General features: G+C 35.7%; 1 protein-coding gene across 1 annotated transcript in view; it reads right to left on the bottom strand.

Moving 5' to 3' along the window:
- Positions 1-255: 255 nt before the first annotated feature.
- ADGB (androglobin) overlaps positions 256-25,171 on the bottom strand; it is a 108,410-nt gene continuing 83,494 nt past the window's right edge. Inside the window, 11 exon segments of the mRNA XM_058835712.1 lie at positions 256-420; positions 2,065-2,248; positions 3,445-3,532; positions 4,774-4,797; positions 5,576-5,684; positions 7,539-7,694; positions 9,646-9,832; positions 16,378-16,493; positions 17,684-17,880; positions 22,802-22,986; positions 24,510-24,697. Coding sequence (XP_058691695.1) covers positions 256-420; positions 2,065-2,248; positions 3,445-3,532; positions 4,774-4,797; positions 5,576-5,684; positions 7,539-7,694; positions 9,646-9,832; positions 16,378-16,493; positions 17,684-17,880; positions 22,802-22,986; positions 24,510-24,697 — 1,599 coding nt within the window.

Raw genomic sequence — 25,171 nt, 5'->3', positions numbered from 1 at the left:
GTTAGTCTAGTAAAACAGAAAAGCTTTAATAGTAGCAAGTAGCTTAGTGAGAAGCAAAATAACAAACATTTTGCTAAAAAGAATACTAGGTCAATTTTTTCACTAGCAACAGGCAAAGAGATAAAATGTGATATAGTTGCCAAAAATTGTTGAGAATAATAAACATTTTTTCTCATCTTTACATATAAACTTTCTTTTTCAAACTGGTAAATACAATTCACAAGTAATAGCAACTACACTTTCCTTGCTAAACCTTTACCGTTTTTTCTTTCTGTCTGCATTTTTCTTCTTTCGCTCTGCTTGCAGGGCTGCTTCCTGAGCTGCCAGTTCTTCTTCTTTTCTGCGTTCAGCCTCCAGCAGCTGATTTCTGTATGCTTCCCGAATGCTGTAAACTCTGCCTCGTGCTTCATCTAAGGATGCCTAGCCAAAAACAAACAGCAATACTGCCCTGCTCAACACATGAGTCTTGATTTCACCACAAGCAGCTGCATCCTTCCTGTTCTGTTTCACTTTTTGACTCTTAAGTACAAGGACGGCATCTCTCCTTTTCTTTTTACATGGATGTTTATTGTTTTCTCAAAAGAAGCAGCTATATGTAAATTTTTCACCGTGAAGAAGAGAAAGTTCAGGAAAATCCTTTTTAAACTGCCGGCATAATAAGCTAGTTGTGCAGAAGAGTGAGGCAACAGGGTAGTTACCTACCTGGATCTAGTCCCTTTTCAGTTACTTGTTTGCTTTGCAGTCTTAAACAACAAAAAAAATTATTATTAAAGTAGTTAATTAAAAACTATTAAAAACTAGGTGTGAGAAATGCTGGAATGGCATAGGAGTTGTAGCCTTTTAAGAGGCTAAACGAGCCTGAATGATAATGACCTTCAATGAGACTTGGGGCAAATGGGACTTTGACACCTCTGAATACTTTTTCCCTTGCTATTTCCACCCTGAAAAATGAGGATACCTGGAAATCTTTATATAATTCTTTGTGGTCTACAGATGAAAGACCTGCAAAAGTTCTTATCAGCACAGTGTGCATATTCACAAGTAAATCTTGTTTTAAATTCATACTGTGAAACATTTTTAATGGAAATACTTTCTGGAGAGAATCAAGGATCTACTCTTGTGAAAAATTTGCCGTTCTAATATGTTAGACATCCAAAATCATAGCAACATTTGAAAACCTGTACTGGCATCTTTATTAGGGTCAGTTGGAGAACTGCAGCTCCTTACTGACCTATAGTTGAGTAATATAAATCAGGTTGTCTGGGAACTAATTGAGAAGTTTTCAAGTAAGATGTCTGTAAATAGGTTGATTTGATGTAAAATTAATTTTACTGTTTCTTATCCAGTTATAAGAGCTCTGAATAGTCACCGGTTGGTTGATGGTGGTTATTGTATCACCACTGTAACAAATAATTTTGTTCCTGTTGATACAGTTAAGCCAGTTTCGTAAGATATTTGTACCAATTTCACATGCAGTGCACTGGCTGAGTTAATCCTCACAATGAATCCTACCCTAATACTACCACATTTATTATTTATAGACATGTTTTTTTGAGGTTTAATAATCTAAATTCTTCATTTGCTGTCATCATGCATATTCCAAGAAAGCTGGGTCCTCTAACTTTTCTCTGAGACACATTAAGATCAATTTATCCTCCTGTGTATTTTTTTTTAAGTACTTTTCAAAAAGCTGTATACAATTCTATAACCAAAAACATAGCCAGACTGGAGATGCTTTACTGATAAACATCTGGTCTATATGTCAAATGGTCAGTTTTTTCTGACTTAAACCCATCCTTTTATGGTGATACAGTAGTGTTTTTGCAGAGAGTTTATCAAGAAAGTACTAAGAATATCATATTAAGGATGCCATGAAGTACTATTTCTTTACTTTAGAACTTTTAGTTTCAACCTTTGCCCAAGTGAAATTTCAAGCTTGTTCATTGCTTCTAATCACTAGTACTTAATACAAAAGTTTTGATAATGGTTGACAATGGTAGGATATTCAGACTAGTGGCAGACATCACAGCAGTAGTTAACTGGAAAGTAATCTTGAAAACATACCTGCAGGTTTTCATACATTTCAAGTGTATTTTGCTTCAATAAAATTCTGTCCTTTTCTTCTTTTTGTCTTTGTTCCAAAGCCAGCGTGCGAAGTTGCCTAAAATGGTTGTTTTCTTCTTCTTTATGTATCTGTTGCTGTTGAATGATAGACTCATTTCTCAGCACAGATTCAGGCATTGTTTTTCTGAAAGAAATACAAAACAGATATTTGTCTCATATCAAATACAGTTTTGGATATTGTCTATTTTGCATAAAACATCTATATGGAGGTATTTAGCTTATATTTGGCAACATCACCATCATACAGTTAGATATGGTTAAGGAGTCACTTTTCCTCTGCTTCTATATAACACAAATAAGAAAACAGATTCCTGAGGTCAAGTCTTCTTGTACTTTAGTGTCTATTTTAAATCTATTTGTAAAATCATGCTCATCTTCGAGCATATGAAAAACTTCTACATGTGACACTTTTAATTTGCAAGAAACATATTTTCAGAAGTTTTTGATACTATAATTCTGCATTGAGACAAATGCAATTTATCTTTTGGGGTGTTTGGTTGGTTGGTTGGTTGGTTGGTTTTGTTTGGTTTTTTTGCTTTTGGCACGATGGCAGGTAAGTGGATAATATACTTCTATATTTTGTCCTAAATGATTAGTGTAAAAATTAAGGAGTTAAAGACAAATGAAATGCTTATAAGATTCAAGCTTTTGGGAGGTATTTTGCTATATTTTCTACTGTTTTAATGCTATTGACTGCAATATAATACCAATTTCCCTCTCAATTTAAAATTAAATTTGAGATTTTTTTTTTCAAAATTTTTTAAAGTCTTTTGAAGATCAGTGAAATGCAAAAATGCCACATTGAATACAAATGGTCTTAAGCATAAAGTGGGTTCTAGCTGCAGCACAGCAAGTAAGGAGATGCATGTACATTAGCTCAATTAGTTCATATCAACACTTCCAATAAATAATGTAGTTCTTTTGAATAAAAAATATAATTAACACAATTACTTCAACTATTAATTATTATTAACTGAACTGCATTTGTTAAATTTGTTGTTTTAAACCAGCATAACATCCTGACAAATTTCATATGACCCTGGGATTGGCTCAGTTGGTTGGAGTGTGGTGCTGATAACACTAAGTTTGTGGGATCAATCCCTGTATTGGGCATTCACTTAAGAGCAGGACTTGATGATCCTTGTGGGTCCCTTCCAGCTCAGAATATCCTGTGATATGGAAATATGTGCTACTTTCAAGAGCACTGAAATAAGCATATTTGCCTGAACGCTTATTTTCTTCAAATGTTTATGTCAGGTACTCATTACATGCAGTGAAGTGATTTAATGCTTTTTACATTGTTGTGTTAGGGCAGTTTACCTTAAGTAAGGATTAAGGTCTATAAGCTCCCATTTTTTTTGCTGTGTTTTTAATCTTGAGTCAATATCTGTTTGTGGTGCTTGCATTCCTGTGGGTAAGAAAATATAAACCAAAACAGATTAAACTGGTTATTTGGTTATGCTAGGGAGCTCCACCTAAATTCTTACACAAATTTTTCTTCCTTTGGCTCAACAAAATACATTATTAAATGAGAATGTGGGCTGGAGAGAATATAATATTTCTGACTTTTTATTTCCAACACTTACGATAGAATCAAAGATGCTATAAAAACACACATATACTAGAATGAAACAAATATGTGTTTTTTAGCTAAATCCTCTCTACTTAAGAAATTTAGTAAATCTAAGCAAGAACATGGAATTTGCAGTGCCTAAAAGATACTAAAAAACAATTTCTGGGTATCTTATTCTTTTGTTAAAAAAATCAGTAAAAGTCTGATTCTCTAGTCCTGGCTCTATTTTTAAAAAAATATATTCCCTTTCAGGAAAAAGATTCAATTTAAGAAATACAGTTTAAAGGAAAACATAGTGAAACTGGTATTCTGAAATCTTAGACCTTTTTTTTAATCACATGGATAAAATCATGCTGTTTTACTGTAGCATTCTTGCAATACAGTGACACATCTAATATTAAGCATGGCACTGGGTTGAGCTGCTTTGTCATTATTTCAATGCTTCCTTTTTTCAATTTGTCCTGATGTGTTGAAAAAAAATTGTGAAATTTGATGAGATTTAATGATGACTGCACTAGTTTTCTTTTATAAAAACCCTTTTATTACTTTACTTATAGCAGTAACCAATTGAAATATGTTAAATATATTACTGAACTTTTGTAATGAGAAATAGGAAGAGATTTCTGAGCATTAAAATAATTAATGTTTATATATTTACTGTCTATACATACACAAATATACCAGCCTTTCTGCTGGTCTCAAAGGATAACTTGGATCTTTGGAAGTGCCTTAGACTGCCCATTAAAACAGTAGTCTTCAGAATATAAAAATCCTTATTAAGATACTGCATATTACAGAAATGTTCAATCCCATCATTGCCAAATGCTGCACTCTGTGGAACAGAACCATAACAACTTAAAGTCTTTGGGATGTCTCACTTTACTTCCTAAGACCTTATATTAGACTCTAAATTCTTAGTTTAAAACAAAGCTCTAGGTGGACAACCATTAATTTTGAAGTCTTTTACCCAATAACTTAGGGGAAACAATATTGTTTTGAGTAACCAATACTGTGTTAAAGGCATTAGGTGAGGATTAATTCTACTCCAAGTTCTGAACCTTTCCTGTGAAGATTACTTACTGGGGTGGAAAAATACTAATCTATACTTAAGGACTGGTCACAGGTTCCATGCACATGAGTCATAACCAGATATTGTCACAATCTGGCTGGGAAGTATTCTTCCTTTTTTGTGATGGCCTGATCTCAGCATATTCACATAAGAAAAAACAAAACAAAACAAAACAAAACAGCAAACAGCTTGAAATCTTGCACCCATTTTAACTCTTCATTAGAATACAGAAATTGGCAGGCAATACGTATGAAGAATCCATAGAAGTTGTAATCACTAAATAAAATTAGATAGCACTTATGGAAGTTTCCAGGAAACTGATGCTACTCAGTATGTACTTTTTGATGCCTCACTTCCAGACCATTCTCCATGAACAATTTTCATGAACATGAAGAGAATGCACTTTATGTGTATAAGTTTCTTACTTGCATGCTATTTTAGCTGCTGAACACTTTTTTAGCATTTCTACAGTAATGAAATCTGATACTTGGAATGGATGGAGAAGGTATTTTCCATTAAACTTCCAGAAACTTCACATTAATTTGGGGTTAAAATTCTACTACAGAAGGGCTACCTGAAGTTTGCTTAAGGGTAACGTGGCAGCCTTTAAGAACTGTGAGGCTGTATCTGTGTCTGGAAATACAACAATGAAACAATTGAAAGAAAGAGGGGATAGAGAGCAAGCCTGCCGTTGCACATTTGGAAACCTTTACTGGAGCTGATCTATCCATCTACTACCAGTATTTAATGCAGAAGTCTTTCCTAAGGAGTGGAACATGATGAACAGAAGACACAGAAAGAAACCTTACCTGTTTCTTCTGAACTAGGTGTTAAGTCGGCCATCTCAACCTCAGCTATGGGTTCCTCTGAATCTCTCACAGCATACTTATTAATAAAACGCACACGTTCCTGAAAAGCCTACAGATCAAAGTTTTGTAATCCAGATAACAAAAACTCTACTGCATATTTTAAATCCCAAAGACTTTGCAAAAGTAAGATTCTGTAAGTCTTCAATGAGACCTAACATCAGGGTGCAATGTGCAAGTCTGCCTGGTGCTGGAATCAGAAAAGATGCCAGGATCCCACTGAATCAGTCCTGAGACATTGTACACTTACACTAAAGATCGCTGTCCAGTCACTGATCTATGGGCAGTTTAAAATAGCATTGGAATTAAAAATAAAACAAAAGCTGTACAGCTGAAAATATATGGCTAATGCAGCTCCTTAGGGAACTACCACTTCGTCCTAAGAGCTCCTATAGCCTGATGGTTTAGACTTCCTCTTGAAAAATGAGACCTTTGGGTGCAAACCCTTTCAGACTCAATTACCTTTGATGCCAAAACCAGGCATCAACACTTCTATCTTCAGAAGGCGGCCTTGACTGACTTGGCATTCTCTTAAGGCCTGTCATTGCCAGAATGGACAGAGAAGCCCTTTGGCTTTTGGTCAGCCTGGAGTCAGGCACTCCATTTCCAGAGTCAGAGGGTCTGTGATGCCTGGAATAGACAAACAATGGGCCAGAACTGTCAAGAAGAGAGGGGAAGCTACTTAATCTGGCTAGCATACCCCCAATTTAGACCTTGTTTTAACATATTCTATTGTTGCTGCAATTTTCTTAACAACAGCTGTTTAAAAAAAAGTCACAAGCCTAAGTGGCTTCAAAAATGGAACCCTGTAGCTGCAATTCAGTTGATTTTCTGGTAAAAAAGGGTAACAGTGATAGAATCGATTCTGAAGTCTTTACACATCAAAGGGGATTAATTTCTAGCTAATCTTTAGGAGGCTGTATTTGCATTTTCAGTCTCAGCACAATCAATCAAAGCTGCAGAGTGGCATTTCTCCTTAGTTCAGAATTTAATAGAGTAGCGTCAGGAAAAGTTTTGAGCTTCGAACACACTGGAAAGATCTGAGAAAATCTGAGAGTGTAACTGGGAAGACTCATGTCTGAGGTTCATTTCTGAAAAGTAATATAAAAACATACTATGATAAGTAATATGAAAAACCTAAATTTCTAAGCTGGGGATTCTGGCTGAATATCCCTTAATGGGCAATGGTATTGGTGGGGATCGGAAATGACTGTCAGGTGAGTTTGAAGATTGCACTTTGTTCTTTCATTTTTCTTTGGTAATAATGCTTCCAGTTCTGAATCAGGACTGCACTTTTTGCTTTGCTAGAAGGAACGTGTATTATTTTTCCATCTCAAGCATATGTCTCATCAAAAGCACCCAGATGCAGCTGGCAACTAGATCAGTATCGCTTCTACAAAACAGTGAATTCATACTGAGCATGTTACAGGCTTACGAGTAACCTGCAATACAGACTGAATTTGGAATCCTGGCTGCAGGGGACAATTTGGGTACTAATATGACCAGGTGCCAGTTTTTCAGGAGAAATAATTTTTGTCATATTTATAGAAGTGTATTTCTTGATAGAATCTGTTCATGCTAAGCATTAAACTTGTCATAAGAAGCAGCTTTGCAAATGTGTAGAGGTAGTGTGCTTTCTAAAGAGAAACTTCTCTATGTTCTGTGAAGCAGAATCTAAAGTCTCAGTGATCTACAGAAGCCTGATGTAGATGATCTGGATTCCTACCCAGAATTCAGGCACATAATCACTTTTAATTCCTTAAACTGTAAAATTTCCTGTCTTCCAGAGGGGTGAAGAGGACAGCCTTATGAAGGCAGGTATCTGTTGTGGCAACTGCTCTACCATTACAGCAACTCCTGGAACTTGTGAAGAAACATCACTGCAGAGATAGCACTCTGATATTACCTTGACAGCTCTCCCTGGCTCTGCAGACTCCCATGCTTCTTTCATGGCTCTGATCTCATCTACTCGCCGGGTGTCTTTCTTCACCTCCAGAAACTCTCTCTCTTTCTGTTCGCTAACTATGCGTAAAATGCAGTAGGGTGTGTTTGAATCTCCTGGCTGAAAGTGCATAAACATAATGCAGTCACGGGTATACATCTATTACCACTCTTTAGCATGAAGTTATGTTTTTGTATACTGGTAATTTTTCTGACTGATACACACTGACAGACTTTGATATACAGAGGATGCCAAAGGAAAGAAAGATTACTTTGCAATGCCTGAGGTGTTTTTGAGGTGTTCTGTTTACATGTTTTCCCCCACCTTCATGCAGCATGCTCCACACTCCTTCTGAACAGTTGGTCTGAACAAGGGTGTTTTGTGTGATTTTTCATGCAATTGTTTTATCTGCCTGCCAAACTTCCTTTTCCTTTCCTTTCCTTTCCTTTCCTTTCCTTTCCTTTCCTTTCCTTTCCTTTCCTTTCCTTTCCTTTCCTTTCCTTTCCTTTCCTTTCCTTTCCTTTCCTTTCCTTTCCTTTCCTTTCCTTTCCTTTCCTTTCCTTTCCTTTCCTTTCCTTTCCTTTCCTTTCCTTTCCTTTCCTTTCCTTTCCTTTCCTTTCCTTTCCTTTCCTTTCCTTTCCTTTCCTTTCCTTTCCTTTCCTTTCCTTTCCTTTCCTTTCCTTTCCTTTCCTTTCCTTTCCTTTCCTTTCCTTTCCTTTCCTTTCCTTTCCTTTCCTTTCCTTTCCTTTCCTTTCCTTTCCCTCGCCTCGCCTCGCCTTCCCCTTTCCCCTTTCCCCTTTCCCCTTTCCCCTTTCCCCTTTCCCCTTTCCCCTTTCCCCTTTCCCCTTTCCCCTTTCCCCTTTCCCCTTTCCCCTTTCCCCTTTCCCCTTTCCCCTTTCCCCTTTCCCCTTTCCCCTTTCCCCTTTCCTTCCACAAGCTTCTTTACTAGAAGTAAAGATTGGATTTTTGTATAGAAATAAGCCTTTCTCTATCTTATAAGGTTTTTTCCCCATCACTTCCCAAAAGCTTAAGGCATGGCTTCTCTAGAATCACAGGGTAAGTAGGGCCTGACATCTGGGAGACTATTCTGCTGCCTGACCAAGGAATGAGATATTGTGCTGCATATATTTCTGGAAAACATACCATCTGAAGAAGCTTTAAGCCTAAGACTTTTTTTGAGACTAAAGGAAGGCATCTTCTTTATCTGCAAGGGCTGCATCTCAAAACTTGTATATCTGTTTTAGTGGTGGACTCCCAAGAACCATCATCCCATCACCTCTAGTGTAAGGCATTGTTCCAGAACTCTGTATAATTATGTGTGGATATGAATCACAGGGAAGTCTGCTGTGCAGCAAGATTAATCAACTAAAAAACCAGTAGAGATTTCTTAATGAAAACCTCTATGGTTCCTTCCTTAAATTACACACTATGAGGCAACAAAATTCCCAGCAAAAGCAATGCCATTAAACAAGGAGCTGTCAGTTCCTTCATTGCCTTCCATTAATCCATTTGCAATCAATAATGTCAGTTATTCCTTTCAAGGCATAAAGGCTGGCAATAGCTTTTCAGACAGCCACAGAACACTAAGATGATCCACCCCAGGGGATAAGAACTTCCGAGTAAGCAAGTACATACCAATTTTTTCTGCCACTGTATGTCTGCATGCTAATAACAATTGTGATATGTGAGACAGGAACCGACTGCAGTGGAAAGACCTAGTTCATCTCCCTAGGAACCCATGGAAGCCAGTACAATGAGGGATTAATGGGACACAAATATGGTGAATTCTTGGAATTTAGTAAACCTTCAGCAGAGACAAAAGCTACATCAACAAAAGGAGCAACCTGTCGTTATTTTATACATAAACAAAGAATTGAGCAAATTGCATCTCTAAATCCAGGATGCACATCTTTTACATTCATCATTTTTAATTCAATCTTTCTCAGGTGTTAAGCTAAAAAGGTGGCAAAGCAGGTTATTGAGAAATACAAGGGACATTAGATGTCCTATCAGTACTGATCTGCAGACCTGAGAATATCTCTATATTCAGTACAAGGATGGCACATTCAACAGATTGAGGCTTTAGCTTTGCTCTCACCTGAGATTCAAGTGATGCTCTTTCCTTCTGGAGCTTCTCTTTTTCTGTCTTCTCAGATACTTTATCTTTTGATCTTCTGGTTGATTTAGGAATATTTGGAATCTTTTTTACTTGGAAAGAAGTAAGAGTTAGGGGAAAATTGTGATCCTCATCCTTTCCCCTGCGTATTACTCAGATGTAGTTACAATGTATTATGAATTAGAGAATGTCATTGTTACCCATAAATATAGTGCCCCATATAAAACCCAGGGTGGAATAACAGCACAAAACAGCCATACAGAGAGACAAAGGAAAGACAGTTAATTAGTTCACACTTTCAAGTACTACCAAGAAAGAATATGAGGACCAAACTACTTTTAAAAACATATTTAAAAGGTGAGCATGTTGTGACAATCTTATCTGTCCTAAATAGTACTTCACCCAGGGCTTAACTGAGAGTTTTCCATGGTGCCTGCCAGCATCACTGCATTGCTGCTTTGTGTATGGGTCAGTGTAAAGACTGCAATGCTCAGAATCACAGCCTCTCACTTCCCTTCTACAGTCTCATACAATCTCTGTCAGTGTTTGTTATGCACTAGGAAAGTAAGAAGCTCGAAACAGGTCAAGTCAATGTTCTCATTATCTCACATCCTAAGACTGTCTAGAACAGAGAATGTAGATACACTCCACAAAAATACAAGGAGGTTAAGGCAAAGAAACATGCTTGAGACTCAATGCATATTTTAGAAATGTAAAATTGTCATTGTCAGAACTATCTAAGAACATTTAAAATTATATTATCAGTACATATGTATACTGTATGTTTGAATTAATGATCCTGAGAATTGACATTTGCAACACTTATTTTGAAATGTCTTAGCTGGTGAGAGTTGTAAATAAGACTTCTTGCATGTCATATTATTTTTTAAATCAATTAATAAAGAATGTAGTAGCATATAACTTTAATAGCAGAAAGAATGTGTCAGATGAAGCAATCAGGGATGAATCCAGAACACTATGAGAAAGACTAAAAACCTGAGTCTGAAATCTCCATTTCCTTCCACCTTCCTACTGCCTGAAATATTGAGATGAGTGCTGAAAACCTAGATTTAGCCAATACAGTAAAACAAGGGACATCTCTCAGAAAAAAAGTTGATATGAATGACTGTTTCACTGATAATATGTCTTTCACTTAATGCTTTTAAGGTAAGACATCTTTCACTTAGTGCTTTTCCAACTTCTTTCCACTGAGGACAAATCATTGTACTGCACAATTAATGAGCTTTGGATGAGATCTGCAATGTCATGGCTGAGATTATATAGATGTATAAAGTTGTAAATATTAAATATATAAAAACATATTTTTAACTCACATATAGCTCCACATACAAATACATGGTATAGAAGTGTATTACATTATACATCCTACATATGTTTGTCTAGAAATGGTATTATTCTTTTGTCCTGATGCTACTTAAGAAATGAAAACTAAAAAGTGAAACTAAAGTATAAAGCTTAAATTGATTCAGTGATACTAAGGCATATATTAACAAATGAAAGCAAAAATTAAAATGATCTCCACAAATACTGAATATACTAAAACAACTCCACAGGAAATGCAAGTATAAAACAGTGATGACATAATTCAAAGTTATAAAATGATTACATAAATGTCTTTCCCTTTAATTTTACGTTATCATTACATACTAGCACCATAAATCAGGCTCGTGCACATACATTATTCAAGGAATTATTAACTTTTAGAAATAAATTATTTATTGTTTACACAAACACTCAGAAGACGTTCTGTGTAGTTAGCTAAATTATCCCAGACAAAGACTTTCTATGTCATGGGATACTACAAGCTTTGTCTGGTTTCTAGAAATATTTTGTGACTCTGAATTATAACATTTTGATGCTCTGAACTAAGGGCATACCCTGATAAGTTAGTAAAGAACAAGCAAGCGTAAGAAATGACAGGGCTAGAATGAGGTAACCTACTTTAACTCCAGATCTGAAGGTTTAGGGCAGGATTAAGTTGAGATCTCCAAGCTCTCCCATGTGCTGTGCTGTCTAGGTTTCCCCCACCCCTTGCCACTCCCTCAGCAGAGCAAGCAGTATGCTCAGTTTGGGGATCAACCTCCAGAAATGCCTTGAGGGAGCAATGCCTGCATTTTGTTAGGCTTCCCACTCTGATTCAAAGGGAGATGCAAGTAGAAACTTGGGATTTTTCTAAGGGCAAAGCCAGGCAAATGCTTTGTATGGGATATGATAAGAAAGGCAGGCAGATAATACAGAAAGTAAAAGGCCATTCCAGCTCACAATTTATGCATCAATCATCACAAACTCTCAGTGGCAGTTTTATATTTCTGTGGCACCAGGAAAAACTTGGGCATCACATGGGCTGACAGTGATGACACACAGCTGACAGCAACTTTAAAATCAGTTTCTCTACTGCTCTTCAATTATTTAAACAAAAATTCATTTAGTCTAATGCCAAATGGGACCAAAGTGATCATCTAGTCTGATGTCTTGTCTATGACAAGTTAAACAATTGCACCAAGTAATTCCTAGCTGAAACTCAACTTCAAATTGAGATATATCAATTCTCTTTTGAGAGAATTTTGAGTAAGATAGACAGCTACTCCTGGTTTATGAAATTTAAATTACAGAGAATTTATCTTATTCATAGGTATAATACAGAGGAGTCTTTTGAAGCTTTCTATGAGAAGATATCATGCTCCTGCTATCTGAAATAGGCTCTGAGCATTTAGTGGGATTACCCAGTAGTTGGTAGTAACAACTGTTAGTTGCGCCATAAGGGACTTTCAGATTTCATTAAGAAAAGATTGAGAAGTTCGGATGTTTCTTTTCCTCTCTTTGACTGGACCCTCAGAAGGATTCCTAGCAGATGACAATGTCAAAAATCTTTCCAAAGTTGGGCACACCCAGACACTAAAATCACAGAAAGAATAGACCAGGACAGAAGCAAACCAAAAATCTGGTTGCAGTAGTAGTGTGGGGTTAGAGTGTGGCTTAGAGATCTACAGCCCCATGATATACCCTCTGTGAATTATTTGTTCATTGAACACCAGGCAAGTGCTTAATCACTGCTGATAGGTGAGCTGGGAAAGAGAAAAGAGAGAGAGATCTGAATATCCTGTTAAGCATCCCATGGAATCCTCTCCTTGGCACGAGCCAGAAAGTTTTCCTGTGGGAAATAAAACCTGTGGGAGAAACCTTCACCACTGTGGAGAATAGAAATGAATATTCCAAAGCATATTGCCTGTCCTGCCTTTTCAAACCTACCTCTACTACCTGGCTGGGCACTCTTATCTTCTCCTGCTTTCCCAGTTGCATAGACAGCCCTCTCTCATCAACAGCTTATGCTCCTGAGTTAATTTAAGGCAATATATAAAATACATCCAGCCAGCATTCAGCACACAGTGATGATTCAGCTCAGGGTTGTGACAATTGCACAATAAAACTTGTGATCCTACTACAAGAAAAGTAAAACCAAAGAACCCAAAAACAATAGCTGAAAATCCTATATACAAAAATTAACCTTAAAATTATTTTGCTCACACAGTCAAGCAACTGAAATGGTACTAGCAGTTGCAAGAGTGCCTGCTAATTGTTCCCCTTTTACAAAAGAATTATGATCTTGAGCTTATGTTTTTAAAAGTCTTTTTCCATTGAAGACTTGCACCATAACAGTTCTCAGGAGACAAAAAAAGAAAAAAACCGAAATGAACAAAAAAAAGACAAACAGAGGAAGAAAGAGAGAAAGTAATGAAGACAGTATAAATAAGCTATGTGGAACTTCCTAATTTCTGTGTACTTAAGTTTTCCTCCTTAATGCCTTTTTAATGTTTTGTTTGCACAGTGGGTTCTTTAATGAAACATTTAGTGGGATTTCATATATAATAAATATGACTAAGTATTATTCACAAAGTAACATTCTCTAACACAGTTCTGTTTACAAGCACAAACATCAGCAAATAGAAAATTATCATAGCATCTGTATACCAGAGAATTTGCTTTCTCCAAAAATGTTCTAAATAAATATTTATCATTTTGTTGAATATCAATAGTATAATAGCATGGGTCTTCATTTAAAGGGAGACTAGTTTAAAAAGATTTTAGTAGATCTTAATATAAAGTTGAAATATGTTTTTGGCATGATAAATTAGCTGTAATACAAAATTAACTCCAGATGGCACTGTTGGTTTACATGAAAATGGAATACTTGAAAAGGGGAAAATTTTTTGCAATAATTTTTCATCTGGCTCACTGCAGCATTCTTAAAAATCACATCATGGAACACCTTTTTGGTTACATATCAACATTATTATTATCTGAATTTTGTGTCTGACAACCTGTGTCAGCAGTTTTAAATAGCAAAGGTAAATTTTCAAACTGATTTAAGACAAGTTCACAATTAGAAAAAGGAAAAAATCTTTGGGCTTTCCCCCAAAATACTTGACTATAGTAAGCATTTCAGATAAATATTGTTGTTAAAAGGGTACATAAAATAGACACTAACTATTAAATGAGTATTGGTATTTAAACTTTTTGATATAAATTGTGTTTAAAGTCTGTTGGTGGCCTAGGCAATCTGTTGGTATCCTTGTATACACAGAAACAATCAGTTAATAAGAACTGTGAAATGGATTCGGGTTACTTTGAAAGACAGCATTTACGAGAGGGCATTTACACCATTTTAAAATAATCCCAAGAAAAAAGTGCTTGTTTTGACTGACTGTACCTTAAGTATGTTTGACTGCAAAAGAGCATCAGTTAGCAGAGAGGAGCTGTGAACTGGAATGCTGCTGCCTTGAATTCAACCCTGAGAACACTCATGACATTGACAAGATTCAGTGACATGAGCTGAGAACTAGTGAAGAAATTTAAGAGATTAAGTGACCTCCTTTCACCTGCAGTTTTACAGACCGTGGTGAAGCTGTATAAAAGGATATTGTCAAGTGCAAGCTGTCAGTATGTAGCCAACTCAGAAGGGTTAGAGGATGTAATAGGATGTAATAGGATGTCTATTGTAAGAAGCAGTCTAACAGGGAAAATTAAGTGAATGAGCGGAATCATCTAGGAAGAAAATATGATATTGTGAAGAACACAACCAAACACAAGCCGGTGAAATCACTAAAAGAGCTGTGTACAAGCCTGTAAGCCTACATGACATAGCTCCTCAAATGCTACTAAAAGTGACTAGAGACTACAGTAAATCAAGAAGATACAGCGTTTTAAATTTGCTTAATAATAACTAAGAAATACTGAAAAAAATCTCAAATATTGCATACCTCCCAAACCCAAGAAATTAGATAATATCCATCAGGAGTTACAGCTGCTGAATCTAAGTTCAGTCCAGAGAAGTAAAAATACCAAAAAGAGACTTGACCAGACATTTGAAAAGAAATATGTAAATAGAATAAAAAGTGACACATGCCACTAGTAAATAAAAACCAACCATCCTAAAAAAATTTCTTTTGGGTATTAGCAAGCGTATGTATATGAGGAAGCAAATAATTTCTTCTATCGCTTCTTTTAAAAATGGAGTTATAGAACTTTAATATTCATGATACAGGAAATTTACTGAATGATGATGGAAAGTAATATTTTAGGTTCTGCAGGAACTTAGGGGTGAGAACACAGGAGAATCAGCTGCATGTGTGCGTGATGTTCTGCACCAGCAGCTGGAGCAGGGCTGCAGCCTCAGAGCTTGTAGGGGATGCAGAGGAGAGCTACTGGGCACAAGAGGTGTCTGAGTGCAGCTGGTGGAAGGATCCACCTTTTTAGAAATATATAGTCTATCTTGGGGACTTCCATTCTTTCCAGCCTGAGAAGGAAAAGCAGGATGATGTAGCTGGTGCTGTGTCTGTGTCTGTGTGCTCTGAGTGGCTGTCTGCGATCTGTGTAGCTGGCAATGTGTGTGTGTGTATATGTATATATATACACATGCCTACACATATACACCATGTGTATGTGTGTCTATGTGCACATGCTTGGTGGGATTACATCTTCAGCCTCACAAACAGTTGCACCATGTGCACTGGCAGCAGCCTTGCCTCTCTCAGGCTTTTGGGTCCAGAGTGATAAACTTGAACAAAATGAAGATCTAAATAATTTTGTGTCAACCTTGCTGATAAAAGAAGAAGCAAATACAAGACATTTATCTAATTTACTGACTAGTAAAGAGTACTGACTAGGATTCAAAGTGCTTTTAGTGTCTTGGGATTGGTTTTCACTGTCCCTTAAGAAGAAATGCTACAATAACCTATAAAAAACCCAGAACCTTCTGTAATTTCTCTGTCCCCTTCGTGACTTAGACATACAGACTGTACTTGGGCACTTTCCCAGTTTTTTCTCTTCCTAAATTCTCCTAGCAGTACAGAAGCAATACATTTCCCAAACCAGGCCTTTTCACCCCTTCTTGTTCAATGTATTTTCTTAAATTATCAGCAGGCATGTTTCTGCTCCAGATCTCTACCTAAAGCTGAGCCCTAAGAAGGTGAGTCTTACAGTGTATTCTCTGATTTCCTTATATTTTGTGAAGGTGTAGGTTCATGCAATCAAACTTCATTTCTAAGAACTACAGAACATAAAAGTTTTGTTGCCTAGTTATTTCACTCAGTGAAAAAATGTTGCTTGGAGCAATTTTTTTTTTTAAAGCAGTAATATACATTTGACTAAACATGTACTTAGATCAACCTACCTTTGATTTCATCTTTCTGCATTTCTTTCAGTTTCTGAACAAGCAAAGACTCACTCTCAGAAAGTGGCCAACTATCATGCAACACCAATGCCTCTATTGAATACTGGTAAGACTGAAAGAAAATGCAACATGCTGAAGACATAACAATTACAGCAAGAATTCAAGTCCTGCAGGTTAGTAAAGTGCCAGCTATTGAATTCAGCAAATAAGACACACCATTAATTTACGAGCTTGCACATAACACCATTCACAAGAAGCTTAAAAAATTAATGTTAATTAAGCTTAAAAAATTAATGTTAATTCCACAGGTCTTATTTTAATTCCTGTGAAATTAAACAATTACTCATGTGTTTATCAAGTAAAACTAAACTGGGCTACACAATAAGGAGCTACATTCCTGTAAGATTTCCATGTAACTTCCCTATGTATGCCATGTACTAAAACAAAGACTTTTGTCTTTGATTTTAAGACCTACTACAGAGATTTGAGCCCTTGTACTAGCACTCAGTAATGCCTTAATTTTGAGATAGAGGTGACAGGGTCCATGGGCTGTTTTAAACATTGTCTAAACTGAATTGGAAATGATTATATTTAGAAATTGTTTTCCAAAATTCTAATGCCAGTTCTGAGTCAAAGGGACAACTCTGGAGTTTATTTTACAATAATTTTTGTTTTCTTAGGTTATTTTGTTGCAATTGAACTCAACTATCAAGAAAAAAACACAGCAGAAAAATATGTGGAGTTGTAAAACAAGAACTGTTTTAGAAAGTATAGTTAATTTCTCTAAAATAGACAAACAATCCTAAATGACATCAAGAAAAACCCATGTTTGACATTAGCCTCTGACAAACCTGGCTCAACTACCAGATAATATGTGTCTGTTACTAAAGCTTGCAGCTGACTGGAAATAGGTGTTTATGCAAACTATTAGAGATGGCCTTCTATAATATCATATTTCAAAGAAAGCTCATATTGAAGCATCAAAATGTTAATTTAATATCTGGCAATTTTTGATCCTTATGTGAAAGTTTTGCTATACTTGCACTGGATTTGCCAAATGAAGAACACTTAAAGATAGAGTAAATCACCTTGATATGAAACCCCCTACTTATTTAGTTGTTCCTACATGTGCATTATCTTTTTTTCATCATCTCATTCAAAAGCTACCAACAATCTTAATTTTGGATTCCTTGTTCTTGCTCCAGGATAGAAGATCTCCACATGTACCAAAAGAATTAGCAATAGCCCTCATTGTGTGCTTTTTTCTTTCTTCCCAAATCCCAGTGATTAACAAACTCTTACTTGTTGTGGGCTTCCAACATTATTTTCAAAGTTTTCTGAGGAGAAAGATTCATCTATTGATATCAGTGAACATTCCTGTACAAGGTCTGTCTTGGAAGAAGTTTTGCTGTCCTTTGATGAATTACGGCTTCTTTTTTTTAATCGTCCAGTTTCTGATCCCTTCTTTGTACTACTTTGAATATTCTGTAGGTTTTTTACTGCAAGATGACAAAAAAAGTCCAGAAATTATATGAATTACTGATATAAGGTAAACAGATGCCCCCAGAAAATATCAGAAAGAATATAGTCCATTTTCTCATACTAGATTATACTTCCAATTAAAATTATGCTTATTCCAAAAAATATGCAGATTTCATTTTGCATGAAAATCACAAATATCTTCAAAGTAAATAATGAGAAATTTGAGGCTGTGTATATATAACTGTTGCTACTGTTTATAAAGCATATAAGCCCATCTTTCTTTCCTGCATTAACGACCACAGCATCATGCTATACATCACAAAATATAGATGCCTTGTGCTCTCTATGATGGGATCCCTTTGTGGCTAATCTAATTTAATAAATTGTGTAAAACTGGATGAAGGGTATGCATTGGCCTCAGTTGTGGCAATGCATACCCTTATAGAAGTCTCTTATCTAATCTCTTTGTGTCAACCTAAAACAAAGACTAGAGCTAACTTGAGCTAAAAAAAAAAAAAAAAAGTCAGTCTTGGAAGGAGATATAAAACTATTTGTGATCTATCCTTTATCAATGTATATAATTGTCACCTAAGGAAGATTTTAATGTGGGAAAACTGTGAAAAGTGGAATGTTCTAAAGAAGGACTGGTACAGAAATATTAACTCAGAAAACATAAATTTGTTTTCATTTCTAATGCATTGAAATGTATGATATTCTTTTCCCTGCGTGTCTACAGAAAAAGTAAAGAAAATTCTAAAAGTGAACATCTCACAGAAAATTGAATAAGGACAAAGAATAACACCTCTGGGGAAGCAGCTTCACCTGTGTTGCACTAACAACAGCTGGACCATCATCTGGGAAAGACACATCATTTTGACTTCACTGAGGACAAGAGGCTTTACTCCTCCCAGAGTTTATTGTATAAACAAAGGATGATACTGCATCACTTTGAAAGAAAAATGCACACTTTCATGTGCATTAATGAAACATCCAGGGAAATTCACAGGAGGTGGCAGGACTATTAAAGCAGATTCAACGCAATTTACTGGTGGTGTGACAAAGTATAAATGCTCAATTGGAGGTTAAGTGTGCCCCTAGAAACTCAAATGGAGCTAGGAAATACTGTTTTTTTATGAATGCCAAATGTCCTGGATTACTTCCTATTGCATCTTTCCTCTGCATAAGCCAGTGCTTCCTTGTTCCTAAGAAAAGCAGCAGAAGTCAGGAAATCAAAATAAGACCTTGCAGAGATGGTCTCTTAAAGAGGTCTCAAACTCCTAATCACAAGTTCTGAGTTGCCCTTCTGCGTTGCACTTAGAATCTTTAGCACCAGAGCCATCCCTCTTGCTGCCCCTGTGGCAAGGAGGCCCGTGAAAGAAATGTGAAGGGAGACAATACTTGGTTTCTTCTCAACCATTTTTTAAGGTGCTGCAACTCCATGGCTGTTGTTTTATAAAAGGTATGCCTAAGCAAGCCTGTAACTGTGGAATAGTTTCTCACTCAGCTGCTGCTGAGCTTTTTAGGTATCAGTTAACTTCCTATGCTGTGAAGGTGAGAGTAGACATAATTCACAAAGGTTAGATTATTTGGACTTTCACCAGAGGGAACCAAAGTCATGAGGCTTTCACTCAATAGAAGTGCATTTGGATGAATAAGAATATTCAAAGACCCAAATCTTGAATAAACTACATCTGCAGGAAAACCTGCTGCAAAGAAATAATTTGTATTCCAGATGGAAAAATAACTACATAAAGACATTTCCTATTTGTGTAAATTGCCTTTGGGTAGCATAAAGGTTTCTAGTTAGGAATGATCTTCAGTGTCTGAGCACTGTTAGCAAGGGCCAATGGACGTAATTTAAAGAAGTATAAGTTTAAAGCAGTGAGGCCACCTAGATGAATTACTCGAAGTCAACAGAGGTGAGCTTCACTCCAGGATGTGTTGTGTTGGGGCTTCAGGAGTAGGAGATGTGCACTGCCCTCTAGCAGGAGCTTACCTCTACCGAGCAAGATAGGTGGAGTTCAAGGGAAGTTGTATTCCTTAGCCTAAAACTGGTTTTCATCGATGCCTTGCTATTCTCCTCTTCTCTCTCTCCAAAACCTGAAGAGCTTGAGTATTAAACAACTCTATAAAGATTTTTCCAGAGGAAGATCCTGACATGAAGATAATTCATCTCAGAATGGTGGAATCACCCATAAGACTCAACCTGTTTCCTTTGCAGGAACGATCACTTGGAAATACTCCCCAAAATACAGTCAGTAATTCTCGCAGGGGTCACCAGGCGGCACTGTAACATCAAATTATTTTTCTTACTGCATACAAAAATATGTGTATGTCGCTCTTGGTTTTCCTAAATTCTGGCTAGAAGAAACTTCTACTTACCTCGCTTCCAGAGTAAAACACATTTATGAAAGATATTTTTATACTTTTAAACAGGATTGGATCAGACTGTTACTGTGGAAAATAAAGGATTGTGAGCATTCACTTGACCATCTGTGCTTATGCAACTGCTGTGCTTGTATCAACAAAACAAATTGTGGCTGCAATGGGTGTGTCAATATGTAAGTCCTTTATTGTCAAGCAAATATTCAAGGTCCAAGTCACCTGCTAGATCTCAGAAGAGGGAAATATGTTCAAAATCAGTTGGTTTAATGTAGCTTTTGAGCTGTAAAAGACATTAATAGAACATCCGTGACAGAGATGAATTAACAGGCTGTGGGTAGGCAAGGGAGATAATGTTTTATTGGTGATGCTTGCACAATAATGTCACTTAGGAGAACTTCTGGCAACACAGTGATCAATTCTGTGAGAGGCAGAACATGTGTGGCAGTGAATATATGTCAAATTTAGGGATTATATGTGGCTTAACTAACAAGATTGGTGCCAGTCGTATAGCAGTGTTTTCTGATTATTCCTATTCTGAGAAAACACACTTTTTTAGAGAACAAAGAAATACTGACAGAAGGAATCTTGCTGTATTGAGTGTCTGTTGTATGAAACTTCACCTGAACTTGGCATCAGTATTTCTGAGTATTTCTATATTGTTATTATACAGGCCATAAAAAGACTTTTGACAATAGCAAAGAAACATACTTTTACAATGCCATAAATTGAACCACTACTGAACCTAGAGGTATTCAGTAGATTGGCTAATACAATACTGTCATATTGGTTATACTGAGTACATTTCACAATATTTTCATTTAATTTGGATGCTATGAAAGATTCTACATAAAGTATCTTCTTTGTGATAAGAACTTCAGTGTTAAGGCCAATTGTTTTAGTATTGTAAAAATACAAGTATTGTAAAAATATAAGTAATAGTAAAAAAAACAACAAGCAGTGACAGTTTCACAGACATTCATTCCAAATGTCAACTCTCTATATACTCACACACATTTAAAGAGCATCAGAATATTCATTTCAATTTCAAATATAGCGTAAAATCATAACACGATTTTATGGCCACCACTGCTAAATAGGCCCTGATACAAAAACCTTCCTATATTCAATCAGGTTAATGTAGCAGGTATTTTACTGAATAATTCACAGTGGATTAAAATAATTTTAAATTAGAAAAATTTATTTGTATCATAGCACATTAGAGCTAGAATGTGTCTGATTTCTGAGGATATTTTGCAAAGTTCCCGCATACGTGTCCTGGTAGACTGGCAAAAGCAAAACGCCACTTCTAGTTATTTTGCCCCATCCTTATCCTTTCAGCATCTGGTGAAACCCATTTCTCTGTCACTTGATTGTGCCTTTTTACTTATTTCAGTCTTCAGACTATCATCTTTGCAATGAGGCAGTCTCCCAAAACAAGGTTTCTTTTTCACTTTACTGAGAGTAATTCACTTATTGCCACTATTGTGATGCTGATCCTAAGCTGAGCTATTTTATACTTTCCTGTTTCTATTTCCACCAGTCTACTATTAAGTTTACTATTCCACTTCCACATTCCAAAATCAGTAACCAAAAATAGCTACTGATTATCTTGGTGTCTCAGAATGATGAGAGATTCTCTATGACTTCCTTTAAAACCCTAATGTTTTCATCTGATGAATTATGTTTTAAGAGCATGGTCTCCATAGGATTAGATTTTACATTTCTGTTAATAACAAGGTGCAGTTGAGACAGAAATCAAGATGTTTCATAAATACAATTAAATTATTTTTTCCCATAAAGCATTGGAATTTCATATTACACATCACGCTAGAGGATCATGTTTGAAAACTCCACAGTTCAAAATAGTGGAGGTGAGCAGATGAAATATGCTATTTTGGGCTTTAGCAAAGCAATAAGCCAGTATTTGAACAATTTGTCAAATTTGCCTCAAGTTCTGAATGTGCTCAAATAGACAAACCCAGATTTACAGAATATTTATTGTTTAGAAGCCTTCATAGAAGGACTGAAAACTTTCATATCTTACATACCTTGTATATAGTAGTGTTCATGGAGAGTACAGTAGCAGACTTGGTTTATAAACATCTGTTTTATTTAAGCAAACTTTTAAATCTTATGAAGAATTAATTTTAAAATTGAAACTATAATGAATAATTCATAATAGTACACAAATAAAATGGAAATAATTTGGTTTAGAAGTGAGGTGTATAGAAAACAGGAAAACAAATGTAGATTACCACAGAAGATGGCATGGCAGTAGCCTCTAAAATCTATTGTGTACAGGAAGTATAGTGGAGGCAGGCAGATGGTACTTAATTTTTTTTTAAATTACCTGAGCACTGCAGGGTCCATTGTTAAAAATATGTCTAAGAATTATGTACCTCATTCAATTGTACTTATTGGTTTTGAACAGTAAAATTAAAGATTAATGAAAAGAGCAGGGAAAAATAGTATTTTCTGTGATTATCTACAGTAACTGTAAGAACGTACATCCTGCAGTGAATAAAATTATCAAATATGGCTTACGATACTTACACTGGGAGCTCAGAAGTGGTTGATTACTCCAGAAATTAACAACTGGGATGACTGCATTGCCCTTTCCAATGACACTTGTAATTTCCTTCTCATTTTCTAGGACTTGTAATTTAATGAACACATCTGAATTAGAGGTTTGTACCTGCAATGTGGCAGTATGTGGTGCTGTGACTTTTACAAAATACCTGAAGAGAAAAAAAAAATATAGCAATATAATGAACTATACCTGATCATTCTTTTTTAGGAAAGTACCTAAATGTTGTGCTGAACTGGAAGCAAACACCTAAAACTGAGTTACAAATCAAATATCTTCCTGGAGTCTAATGGGCTAAGCTTCTTTGCTTTTGAAAAATGGGTTGGTCTAACTATTTCTTTGTTTTTTCATTGACTTATCAAATGTCCAAAAAGACATTTGACTGCCTACTATACTTTTATTTGTTGACTATCATTAGCCAGATCAGTGAACTGTATCAAAAGTACCTGAGGAAAAAAAGTATTTGCTTTCAAAAGGGTAGGGACATCTCCTTTGATATTAGTAGTTACTTTGGTCAGCTTAAAAGACTGTGGCATTAAAAACCTGTTGAATTAGAGTCTGCAGACAAAATTAAAATAATTGTTATATTGTTCAAGTAGTTGTGTATGTTCTAACCCATTGCTTTAAGTATTATATGCTTTTTGTCCATAAATTCAAATTGTTGTGACTAATCTCACCAAACAAGCAAAGAAACAACAACACACAAAAAATCCATTTCCCTGACTTCAGTACCTTTGGAGCTAAAAATATATAATTGTATTTAAGATTGGTAACATCAGAAGGGGGAAAAGAATGAAAATCATCAATAAAGAGAATGCTTACAAAATTTTAGTGCATTTGTTTTGTTTCTGTTGTGTGCATTTATCATTTTAATTGAAACAGATTCCTTCTCTTAAAGAGACCTCTATCCCAAGAAAAATCTATTGGTTTGAAATATTGAAAAAGCCTCGAGGAATCAGGATAAAATGTTTTAGAATTAACCTTCAAAATATACACATTTAATCAGCTCTAAGCACAAGGCCTGTTGCAGTGTAATGTGTAGTTCTTTGTGTAAAAACTTCAGTATAACAATTTAGTAATGGTCAGTTTTGAACTCAGAAGGGATTTTAATGAACTTTAATCAATTAAAAATAATTAATAAAAATGAAATCTCATATTTACTAAATATATTCTCCTAAAAGAATCAGCATGCTAAAATAAAACATATATAAATTTTTCTGCCAATACTGGAAGATGGTCTGATACATTGGGAAAAAAAGGTGTTTTATTCCTGTATTAATTAAAGCTTTATCCCAATAGTTGAAAAAAAAAAAAAAAAAAAAAGTCTCCTCTCCCCACCTGCAAAATCTTGATTTTAATGCATGTTTATTCCCCAAAAGTACAATGGAATTTCAGTAATTGTCATGTGGATAAGACTGAGCTTACAGAAATGCAAAATACTGAATTTGGATTTTAAAGTTACAGTCTGTGTACTTCACACCTGCTCTTCATTAAGTAGTGGAAATATTTCACAAATCACACTTTCAGTATATCAAATGTTGATTTGATAGCCCATAAAATTCAGATATTTGCATCAATATGCTCTGCTTCAAAGAAAGAGGAAAGAACACACCTTTCTAGCAGGGATGATCAATATAAAAACCAGTAGTTATTAATTCTTCTCTCAGTATTTACCTAAGTAGTAGGAACTCTTTGTTAGGTATGTAATACTCCTTAAATTGTTGGGTAGAATAGATATTATTTACAGCTTCACGAGAGAGAAATGGAAGGGCACTTTGGGAGCTGATGAAGCGGAGCGTCCATTTTCCACCTGCCACAGGTTGGTCACCAGTGTGCGCTTCAGCCACAAAAGTGTATCCTTTCTGAAAGGGGAAACAAGTCGTTTTTACATGGCAGTAACGCTACTCAAAAGGCACTCTCTGACTACATGCAACACGCTTTTTGTCCATTACACTTAATATAATAAATTGTGCTTCATCAGCAAGAATTTTTTGACTCCAGTTTATTCTAACTTATGGAGCATCTCTTATTTTACCAATTTATATTTGGCAAAAAGTTGCATGGCAAGTTAAATCCAGTTTCATCTAAGTGGAAAGCTGGCAAGTGGTTTTAGGGGCAGATACAACTGAAGTCCTGAAGTCACTTTCTAACCAAAATATTTGATTATTTAAAGTGCTCCTTCGTGCTTAGGCAGTGTGAAAGTAGGGGTGGATGAGTTTGCTGCACGGAAATTTAGAGATGCAATTACTTCAGTCTTCAAATCTGAGGTTAAATTAACATTTACCCTAATTTAGTATTGCCACTGCAGATATAGCATGAAATTACAAGATATTAAT

The sequence above is a fragment of the Poecile atricapillus genome, chromosome 3, assembly GCF_030490865.1.
Source record: "Poecile atricapillus isolate bPoeAtr1 chromosome 3, bPoeAtr1.hap1, whole genome shotgun sequence".
Taxonomy (NCBI): domain Eukaryota; kingdom Metazoa; phylum Chordata; class Aves; order Passeriformes; family Paridae; genus Poecile; species Poecile atricapillus.
Note: the sequence above shows the minus strand (reverse complement) of the source record. Positions and strands in the feature narration are given on the sequence as shown.